This window comes from Mandrillus leucophaeus, unplaced genomic scaffold (assembly GCF_000951045.1).
Source record: "Mandrillus leucophaeus isolate KB7577 unplaced genomic scaffold, Mleu.le_1.0 Scaffold673, whole genome shotgun sequence".
NCBI classification, from domain to species: Eukaryota; Metazoa; Chordata; class Mammalia; order Primates; family Cercopithecidae; genus Mandrillus; species Mandrillus leucophaeus.
The window spans coordinates 1,393,581-1,405,397 of record NW_012107286.1 but is presented as its reverse complement, the minus strand read 5'-3'; the positions used below and the strand labels follow the sequence as shown (position 1 = coordinate 1,405,397).

At 38.3% G+C, this 11,817-nt stretch overlaps 1 protein-coding gene across 1 annotated transcript in view; it reads right to left on the bottom strand.

Moving 5' to 3' along the window:
• MYO3A (myosin IIIA) overlaps positions 1-11,817 on the bottom strand; it is a 259,578-nt gene that overhangs the window by 195,681 nt on the left and 52,080 nt on the right. The window contains exons 5-6 of the mRNA XM_012002014.1: positions 6,135-6,239; positions 5,472-5,571 (exon numbers count right to left, since the gene is read on the bottom strand). Coding sequence (XP_011857404.1) covers positions 5,472-5,571; positions 6,135-6,239 — 205 coding nt within the window. The remainder of the gene's footprint in view (positions 1-5,471; positions 5,572-6,134; positions 6,240-11,817) is intronic.

Genomic DNA, 11,817 nt, shown 5'->3' with positions numbered 1-11,817 from the left:
ATTACCTGCTCCACCCTGACTCATTCCGATTACCTGCTCCACCCTGACTCATTCCGATTACCTGCTCTACCCTGACTCATTCCGATTACCTACTCCACCCTGAGTCATTCCCATTACCTGCTCTGTCATAACCATTTTTCCCGCCAAACCACTCATCTTGTCACTCTCTTTAAGTTAGCCAATCAGAATTGGTTTTGCCTGTGCGGTCTAACCCTAGCCAATAGGGGAACGACACAGAAGCAGGGGCCACATGCATCAGGGATAAGAACCCCTTTCCCTCCCTTGTCCAAGTGTGCGCTCACCACTGCTCCATCTGTAAGAGTGCACCCTTCTATAGAAGAACCTTGCCTTGCTGAGAATTAAAAAGAGAATTTTATATTTGAGTGCTATTTCTTTTGTGGCACCAAAACTTTATATATAACAGGGCAGAGGGGAGGGAAGGTTTCTATGCAGGGAAAGCATCATGTTTGTAACTGGTCAAAAAGTTCAGAAGCTACTCTTAGATACACTGAGAAATTGTAATTTCTTCATTTTGCCTATAACTATTATGGCTTTTCCCCAAGCCCATGCCCACTGACTGGAACAAAAATAAAGCTCAGTTAAATTCAATAAATCTCTAAGTCCTTTCAGATAGGGTTCAGTCTGTCTTGGATAAAAGTGTTTGCTCCATTTCTCAGATGGGATCCCTCCTCAGAAAGGGTCTCACTCTGTCACCCAGGCTACAATGCAGTGGTGCAATCACAGCTCACTGCAGCCTCGAACTCCCAGGCCCAAGCAATCCTCCCACCTCAGCCTCCTGAATAGCTGGGGTTACAGATGTATGTGACCATGCTTGACTAACTTTTTAAAATAAGCTTCTGTAGAGACAGGGTCTTGCTATATTGCCCAGCCTGGCCTCCAACTCCTAGGCTCAAGTAATCCTCCTGCCTCATCCTTTTCAAAGTGCTGGGATTATAGGCATGAACCACCATGCCTGCCCCTCCTCCTTCTTATAAGACCTTGTGTCAGGGAGAAAAGAGAGGGTCCTTGGGCATGGTGGCTCTCTAGTTTCCGGGGCCATATGCTTTTGTCTGCCTAGCCTCTAGGTGCCCTACTGGGCTCCCAGGCCATACTCTGCCTCCAGGGAGCTTGTGGTCTGTTCCTCTCATGCAGACAGGGCTTCCTGTGGCTCCTCCTGCAGATTCGCTCAGTTTGCTCCAGTTGGAGCTGAGAATACTCTGAGGTCTGCCTGTGACTCCCATTTAGACACAGCAGAGCCGGCCCAGGGGATCTGCTCAGTGCCTCACTGTACATCCCCCTTAACTTCTGAAAAACCCCCTCTAGAAACTCTCCAGCTAGATTATCAACTACTTTCAGGTTTCTGGAAACTAAAGCTAAGGGTTTGGGGGAAGCTAACTTGAGTCTTTCCCCTACTGATCACTCTGCCCCTACAGGTTAGCAATGATGTGGCTCACCCCAGACAGGAATGCGGCAGATTCTGAGTGGCTTCCTCAGGAATGCTGAGTGACAGCGGTAGAAAGTGTGAGGGTGATGTGGTTTGGTTCTGTGTCCCCACCCAAATGTCATATCAAATTGTAATTTCCAGTGTTGAGGGAGGGACCTGGTAGGAGATGATTGGTTCATGGGGCAGACTTCCCCTTGCTGTTGTCGTGATAATGAGTTCTCACGAGATGTGCTTGTTTAAAAGCGTGTAGCCCTTCCCCCCTCACTCTCTCTCTCCTGCCACCATGGTAAGATGCGCCGGCTTCGTCTTTGCCCTCCTGCCATGATTGTAAGTTTCCCGAAGCCTCCCCAGCCATGCCTTGTGCCCAGCTTGTGGAACTGTGAGTCAATTAAATCTCTTTTCTTTATAAGTTACCCAGTCTCAGGTAGTTCGTTATAGCAGTGTGAGAACGGACTAATACAGAAGGTAAGAGCTCCTTCCTGCCCTTGTCATCTTTTTAAAAGCTCATCTCCTACACTCCAGCCTGGGCAACAGAGTGAAACTCTGTTTCAAAAAAAGAAAAAGAAAAAACTCATCTCACTGCCCTGCCTCACCTTGTTTCATCTTTCCACAACGACCCTAGAATTGGAAAAGGTTTCTCCCTTCTTTCTATCCTCACTTATGAAAAACCCTATGGTGTATCCCTGAAAACTCACTCTCCATATGCTAAAGAGAAGGTAAAGCAATTTAGACAGACTCTCCTCAGGAGATAGGCTTTCCTCAAGAGATAGCCTTGCTATAAATTCCTATTTTTGAATGCTAAAAACTGTTACCTCAGTCATTTTTTTTTTTTTTTTGCAATTTGCATTTCTTCTAGAATAAATGTTAATATTTTCCCGCTGCCAAACAGAGTGATGCCTCAGGCACACTGGGGTGAAGATCATGTTATCAGGCAGGAAAAAAAGAAAAAGCACATCAATAAATTTCAAAGTACTTTCCAAGTTACAAGTATAAGAGCTCTGACTGGGAAAGATTATGGCGCATTTAAGGTAGTGAAAGACGCCGACCTGACTAATAGGTAACAGGAAGAGAGGGTACCTAATTAGCACCAAGAGATATAAAGAAGTTATTACTCATTACTTGTTTACTGTGTGCCCGCACGGAGGATCAGAAGGAAAAGCTTTCCCCAAGGGATGGGGATACTGAACAAGGTAGTGGCAGGATCAGATGTGTTTTTTGAAAGGATCCCCCATGTGGAGAAAGGAGTGGAAGGAAGAGAAGAAGATTAGGTTGCAGCAAGTTCAGTAAAGTATAACTGCAGGAGCCCAGGCAAGAGATGAGGGCTAGAACTAGGGCAGGAACAGTAAAGATGGAATCTGGGGATATCTGACAGAGAGACAAGTTTTATGACTAAGTTATGTAAGTGGGAGGTGAAAATAAGGGAAGACTCGAGGATGAGCTTAAGATTTTCATCTTGTGCAACGAGTAGATGCAGGCGACTTTCTAAGACAAGAAACTCTTTATATGTAGCAGATTTCTAGGGACAGATGAGGTGGTACAGCTCCATTTTGGACATTCTGAGTATGAGGTGCCTGACGGTCATCTAAGATCTTCAGTACCCAATAATGAGCTGATAGTATAATTATGAAGTGATAGATTCAAATAAAATTGATTCTAAAATCCTTTACTCCCAGCTGTAGCTTTCTCTGAATATTTGATTTAAAAATAAAATGAGGACATTGATTTTCAGTTTGATTCTGCAGGTTGTGGTTTACCACATCTTGTTCTTTCTGCACTCAAGAAGTTTCAATATAAACTTACACCCCTAACCCCTACCATCCTCAGGTTTTAATTCACACAGCAACCTACTAATCACCATAGGCAAACTGAATCCATGTCCTCTTACTGTGGAGAACAGAAATATTATAAGCACTATCTTATATGTAATTAATAATATTTTGGTGTCAGACACCAGGAATGCATTTCATAAGCAACTGGCCCTCTTTTCTAAGTATTGCCGAAAATCTATAAATCAAATAACGTAAGATCAAAGCTCTCATTTTGTTAACTACTCCAATTTATGATGTTTTAAAAAGATATCATATAAAGGCCGGGTGCAGTGGCTCACGCCTGTAATCCCAGCACTTTGGGAAGGCCGAGGCGGGTGGACCACGAGGACAGGAGATCGAGACCATCCTGGCTAGCACAGTGAAACCCCGTCTCTGCTAAGAAATACAAAAAAATTAGCCAAGCGTGGTGGCAGGCACCTGTAGTCCCAGCTACTTGGTAGGCTGAGGCAGGAGAATGGTGTGAACCCGGGAGGTGGACCTTGCAGTGAGCCGAGATCGCGCCACTGCACTCCAGCCTGGGCAACAGAGGTGAGACTCCATCTCAAAAAAAACAACAACAAAATCATATAAAAGGTTGCCTTATTTGTTGTCTAAGTATATGTTTTTAATCTAGTTTATTTTGGAGGAAATCATGGGAATTTACATTTCTCAAAGCTTCTGGTTTACCAAATTTTTCTTTAACAGCTAAAAAGTTGTTTATTGACACTTGTTTTAACAATTTTCAACCTACGCTATGCTTACTATATCGATTTTTTAGAGGAGGGGAATTGTGAGATCCCAAGTTAAATAGCAAGTTCTCCATTTGAGTCTGTCTTAGAGTATAGCCAAAATGATTTCCTGGAGAGAATAATGGCCCCTCCTGTGGAGCAGTGAAGAATGAGTTGTTGTAATTTCAAGCAGAAGCCCTTGTTAGTACACTAACCCAGACAGATTGCTCAAGGCTCTGAATTCAACCAGAAACAAAGACTAGCTGCAACCCAGTTTTTAATCAGGAATTCACAAATTTACTGCTGCTCAGTAGTTTTCAAAAGCACAGGTGAGAAAATCAAAGCACATGCACATGCATGTTTGAGGATACACTATTCATCCATTCCTCTCTAGATGCTCTGAAATTCATTCCTGGGCTAAGCCAAATTACTTGGATATTAAAGAAATTTTAAAAATTAACCCATTAACTTGCTGAGCTTTAGTTTCCAAAATGCAAAATGAAAGAAGATTCACTCATTCAACTAACACTCAGTGGACTTCTATACTCAAAGCATTAGGTCTACGAAATAGACTAAGACAGAGTCCCACTTCTCAAAGACCCTGTCTGTCCACCTATATTTCTAAGTATCTTTATCTATAAACACCAAATGTATAATTATAATTCTATATGATACATGCAAACATGGAAGTATACACAGGTTACAGAAGCACAAGGAGGGATACCTTACCCAACTACAGTGCAAAAGGGAAGGAGAATGACTGAAGGATACTGAGACATCTTCAGGATTACTGTCATCCACTCTCACAAGAAAGTTTAGTAAATATGGAAATTTATTTATTTATTATCTCACATAACAAAAGGTCCAGAGATAAGGCAGCCCCCAAAGTTGATTGACTTAGTGGCTCAATTATGTTATCAAACACCCCCATTCTTCCCCTGTCTCAGCTCTGCCTTTCTCAGAGTTGGCTTTCTGCTCAGGACAGAGCATCTTAGTCACAGGTAACTGTAGCAGTTTCCGGCATCACTATGTGATACGCAAGGGTCCTGAGGAAGAAAGAGACCATCTTTTCCTCTTTCTCCTTAGGAGGGAGGAAATACTCCCAGATGATAATGAAAATTTCCCCTCACATCTCAAAATCCTTGATTTGGATATATGGCCATTTGCAAAGCAATCACTAGTAGGAGCCATGAGATTGTCATTATAGGCTTACAGTCATCATGTGAGATGCTGTCTGTTTTAGAGGATCAACTACGCATGTTACTACACTGATGTTACATGAGCACAAACTAGCTGACTTGAAAGAAGTCACCCTTTATTCTGGGAATCTCTCATTTGCCAAATTATCTCTGCACTTCTTACCTCAATAAGATATTACTGATTTTTCCTCTATTTTCAATACCTAGAAAGGAAGGTCATTTGAAAAAGATCAAATCATACCATACTAGTTCATCATGCAGTTAAAACTCATGCAGTTTAAACAAAACTTACCAAAATCTACTAGTTTCACTCCACCTTCAGTGGTCAATAGAATGTTATTTCCTTTCACATCTCTGTGGATAGTTTTGTTGTTATGCAAATGTTGAAGTCCCTAGCCGATGAGAAATATATAATGACTCTTAACAAAAGCATCAAACAACAAAAATTTTCAGATGATGTACTTGTACAAAATCAATAGGAAACACATAATAAAATTAACATTCAGACACTCAAATGTTTCACACTGAGTTACTCACATCAAAGAACATAATTTCCAGTTTGAATTATATAAAAATTCACAAAATCAAAGCATGTTCCTTAGTTCTTAGCAAATATATTACAAATGTGTGAGTTTCAATGGAAGAAACTATTTCATATACTTATTTAAGGTAATGGCCAAAAAACCCTATTATTAGTTTTCTACCTTCATCACTATCACAGTCTCAGAAATACACTTAAGAGGTCAGAATTCAGGATCCTGTTGGTACAATGAGAGTAGATTTGTAGTGGAAAAAAAGAATTAGCTATGCTGAACATGTAACATTTTGCACATATTCTTGCATCAATAAATACTAATGTAGTATAACTAGTGACATTTTTCTAAAAATAGGATCTGCATTTTTTTTAACTGGAACTGCTTCATAATTAATGCACAAACAATTTAAATTGCCTTACCATTAGTGCTTCATGTAAAATATAGGCAATTAGAGGCTCACTCATTCTTTCACCCCTCTTCAGAAATCCTTTCACAAGGTCAGTCACTGATCCTCCATTGCACAGCTAAACAAGAATATTTTAAGATGGCTATTAAAATACATGTGACATTTTATGTTCCTTCTAGAAAAGGTTTTCCAAAACATTTTTAAAAGTGTTCCAATGTTCTGTTTCAAATGATTAATGCCATTATTTTTTTGGTTTCATAAATAAAATGAATATATAAACTTATACTTGTGTAAAATTAATTCCTAGAACACAATTTTCACATGAATTAATTTTTAGAAGATAATTTGGAGACGCACTGGGCTTGATTTTCAAATTCAAGGATAAGAATTATGATTCTACAAATCATTCTCAAATTTTAGGATCTAGGGCTTAAATGCATTATTGATTTCTGATAGTGTAATCAATAATGCAATAGATTGTCATCTCAAAACACAGTTATATACTATTTTGTATGTACATTAATTTAAAAATTGAAAAGATTTCAGGATACATTATTATTACAGTAAGTATTACAAATAATATCTTAGAAAATTATCTAGAATATCATGTACCCATACGTGCTTTAGTATCCTCCTTCCCCTCCTCACCCCCAAAACAGGGAGAACGCCCATAGAAAAACAAGAGGAAGGAACATGGTAGGGGAGTTCTCCACATCTCAGTTCTCCAAAGTTAGGTAACATTAAATCCCACAGAAAACTTTCTAAAGAGCTGTGTGTTTGCAGAACAGAGAAACACTGATATTAGCAGCAAATATTAACAGAAAAGGGAAGATAACTAGATGAATGGCCCTGGAACAAGGGAACGTCCCAGTGAAGCACTGACCCCACAAATCCTTGATCCTCCAATACCTAATACTTTAGCCTTTGCCTTCAGCCTTGCCAAACGTCCCAGGGCTCCTTTCTGTCTGTGGTTTCCCCGCCCATCACCCTGACGTACTGGGCCTCCTCCTTTCCCACCTGCTTGGGAACTAAAAAAACCATCATTTCGCTGACTCTCTTCTAACCCAAGTCAGAAGGTGAAAGAAAATTGAAAAACTGAGTAAATTTTCTCATGCAATTTTTCTAATGTGGTGATTAGGTTTTATTGGAGGCCTGAACGCTTTTGGTACATTGTGGATTAGATAATAATAGTTAAGATGAATTGCATACTTACTTTGTGCCAGGCACATTTCTAATCTGTTTACATGATTATCTCTAAACCTCACCACAGTCTGAAGTAGGTAATATCATCTTCATGTTAAAGATGAAAAAACTGAGGCACATTTATAATTGGTGTTTTTCTTCATTCAAAGAAGACTTCTTTCAGGTTATACAGGAGTATGTGCAGCCTAGCACTCAAGATTTGCATTTTTTTATGTATCAGGAAGGGTAATACCCTTTTAGCTGCATAAACAAAAGAGTGTTGCTGCCCCGGAAGCAGAATAAAAGGTCAGACTGGCTCCACTGTGGCCTAGTGCTACTGGCTCACAAAAGTACTCACAATTGATTGAAAAGAAATTGTATCTTTTAAACTGCAAGCTGCTTATTAAAAAAAAAAAAAAAGTCAAAAAACTAAGTTTGGCTGCATGCAGTGGCTCACATCTGTAATCCAGCCCTTTAGCAGGCCAAGGTGAAAGGATCACTTGAGGCTAGGAGTTAGAGACCAGCCTGGGCAACACAGGAAGACCCCTGTCTCTAAAATAATTTTTTATAAAAATTAGCCAGGCATAGTGGCACATAGCTGAGGTTCAGCTATTTGGTAGGCTGAGGCAGGACTGCACAAGCCTATGAGTTCAAGGCTGCAATGAGCTACTGCATCCATCTAGGTGACAGAGTGAGACACTGTCTCTAAAAAAAAAAGTTAAAAAAAAAAAACCACAAAAACCACAAGTTTTAGGGCTGCTTTTTAAACTTCTAGAAAGCACTGTAGGGAGACTAAATTTATCTTCCTATTTCTCCAAAGTCTGGCCTCTATTTGGCTGTACTTTCTGCAATTGACTATCATGTTAATACAAGAGTAAATATTTGGCTTCTTTGACTTAGCATAATGCATTTCAGATTCATCTGTGTTGCACATTCTTTTTCTAAATGCTGTTTTAATGTTTTTTAATTCCTTTTTTTTAAATGCTGAGTATTCCACTGAATGGATGTACCACTGTTTATTCATTTATAAAACTGAAAGGCATTTGAATTGTTTTTGGCAATTATAAGTGAAACTGCTATGAACATTCACGTGCAGATTTTGATGTGAATATAAGTTTTCATTTCTCTTGGGTAAATACAAAGAGAGGAAACTGCTGAATCCTATGGGTTACATATTTAACTGTCTCTGCATCAGTCAGACTGTTTCCCATGGCGGCTATGGTTACACCATCTGTAGCCCCTCTAGCAGTGTATCAGAGTTCTAGTTGTTCCATATCTTCATCAGCACTTGACATTGTGAGGTGTTTTGTTAAAGCCATTCTATTTATTTATTTATTTTACTTATTTTATTTTTATTTAAATTTTTTAAAATTTCAATAGGTTTTTATGGAACAGGTAGTGTTTGGTCACATGAATAAGTTCTTTAGTGGTGATTTCTGAGATTTTGGTGTGCCTATCATCCGAGCTGTGTACACTGTACACAATGTGCTGTCTTTTATCCCTCACCACCCACCCACACTTTTCCCCGAGTCCCCAATGTCCAGTGTATCATTCTTACGCCTTTGTGTCCTCATAGCTTAGCTCCACATATGAGTGAGAACACATGATGTTTGGTTTTCCATTCCTGAGTTACTTCACTTAGAATAATGTAGAATAATCGTCTCCAATTCCATCCAGGTTGCTGTGAATGCCATTATTTCATTCCTTTTTATGGCTGAGTACTATTCAATCATATATATATACACATGTATATATATGTGTATATATATATCTCACATTTTCTTTATCCACCTCTTCATTGATGGGCATTTGGGCTGGTTCCATGTTTTTGCAATTGCAAATTGTGCTGCTATGAACATGTGTGTACAAGTATCTTCTTCATATAATGATTTCTTTTCCTCTGGGTAGATACCTAGTAGCGGGATTGCTGGATCAAATGGTAGATATACTTTTAGTTCTTTAAGGAATCTCTACACTGTTTTCCATAGTGGTTCCATAGTGGTGTTGATGGGAGTGTAAAAGTGTTCCCTTTTCACTGCTTCCACATAAACATCTATTATTTTTTGAGTTTTTGATTATGGCCATTCTTGAAGGAGTGAGGTGGTTTCCATTGTGGTTTTGATTTGCATTTCTCTGATAATTAGTGATGTTGAGCATTTTTTCATATGCTTTTTGACCACTTGTGTATCTTCTTTTGAGAACTGTCTATTCACGTCTTTAGCCCACTTTTTGATGGGATTTTTTTTTTTTCTTGCTGATTTGTTTGAGTTCTTTGTAGATCCTGGATATTAGTTCTTCATCAGATATACAGATTTTGAAGATTTTCTCTCACTATGTGGGTTGTCTTTTAACTCTAGTGATTATTTATTTTGCTGTGCAGAAGCTTTTTAGTTTAATTAAGTTCCATCTATCTTTGTTTTTGTTGTATTTGTTTTTGGGTTCTTGGTCATGAAGTCTTTGCCTAAGCCAATGTCTAAAAGGGTTTTTCCCATATTATTTTCTAGAATCTTTATGGATTCAAGTCTTAGATTTAAGTCTTTGATCCATCTTGAGTTGATTTTTGTGGAAGGTAAGAGATGAGAATCCAGTTTCATTCTTCCATATGTGGCTTGCCAATTATTCCAGCACCATTTGTTGAATAGAGTATCCTTTCCCCACTTCATGTTTTTGTTTGCTTTGTTGAAGATCAATTGGCTGTGGTATTTGGCTTTATTTCTAGGTTCTCTATTCTGTTCCATTGGTCTATGTGCCTGTTTTTATATAAGTACCATGCTGTTTTGGTGACTATGGCCGATAGTGTAGTGTGAAGTTGGGTAATGTGATGCCTCCAGATTTATTCTTTTTGCTTAGCGTTGCTTTGGCTATTTGGGCTCTTTTTTGGTTCCATATGAATTTCACGATTGTTTTTTCTAGTTCTGTGAAGAATGATAGTGGTATTTTGATGGAAATTGCATTGAATTTGTGGATTGCTTTTGGCAGTATAGTCATTTTCACAATATTGATTCTACATATCCATGAGCATCGGTTGTGTTTCCACTTTTTTGTGTCATCTGTGATTTCTTTCAGTACTGCTTTGTAGTTTTCCTTGTAAGAGGTCTTTCACATCCTTGGTTGGATATATTCCTAAATAGCTTATTTATTTATTTTTGCAGCTATTGTGAAAGACGTTGAGTTATTGATTTGATTCTCAGCTTAGGTGCTGTTGGCATATAGCAGAGCCACTGATTTGTGTACATCAATTTTGTTTCCTGAAATTTTGCTGAATTCATTTACCAGTTGTAGGAGATTTTTGGATGAGTCTTTAGGATTTTTCTAAGTATAAGATCATATAATCAGCAAAGAGTGACAGTTTGACTTCCTCTTTACTGATTTGAATGTTCTTTATTTCTTTCTCTTGACTGATTGCTCTGGCAAGGAATTCTAGTACTATGTTGAATAGACGTGGTGAAAGTGGGCATCCTTGTCTTGTTCCAGTTCTCAGGGGGAATGCTTTCAACTTTACCCTGTTCAGTATAATGTTGTCTGTGAGTTTGTCATTGATGGTTTTTATTACCTTAAGGTATTTCCTTTCTATGCCAATTTTCCTGAGGGGTTTAATCATAAAGCGATGCTGGATTTTGTCAAATGCTTTTTCTGCATCTATTGAGATGATCATGTAATTATTATTTTTAATTCTGTTTATGTAGTGTGTCACATTTGTTGACTTACATATGTTAAACTATCCCTGGATCCCTGGTATAAAACCCACTTGATCATGGCGAATTATTGTTTTGATATGCTGTTGGATTCAGTTTGCTAGTATTTTGTTGAGGATTTTTGCATCTATGTGCATCAGGGACATGTAGTTTTCTACTGGTCTGCAGTTTTCTTTTTTTGTTATGTCCTACCCTGGTTTTGGGTAGGATTGATGATACTGGCTTCATAGAATGATTTAGGGGAATTCCCTCTTTCTCTATCTTTTGGAATAGTATCAATAGGATTGATACGAATTCTTCTTTGAATGTCTGATAGAATTCAGCTGTGAATCTGTCTGATCCTGGACTTTTCTTGGTTGGCAATTTTTTTTATTACCATTTTAATCTCACTGCTTGTTATTAGTCTGTCAGAGATTCTATATCTTCCTGGTTTAATCTAGGAGGGTTATATTTCCAGGAATTTATCCATCTTCTCTAGATTTTCTGGTTTATGTGTTCAAAGGTGTTCACAGTATCCTTGAAAAATCTTTTGTATTTCTCTGGTATCAGTTGTAATATCTCCCATTTTGTTTTCAATTGAGCTTATTTGTATCTTCTGTCTTCTTTTCTTGGTTAATCTTTGTCTAACCAGCTTTTTATTTCATTTGTCTGTTGTATTTTTTGTTTGTTTCAGTTCCATTTAGTTCTATTCTAATCTTCATTATTTCTTTTCTTCTGCTGGGTTTGGGTTTGGATTGTTTTTGCTTCTCCAGTTCTGTGAGGTGTGACTTTAGATTGTATATATTTGTGCTCTTTCAGAAGTTTTTTTTTTTTTTTTTT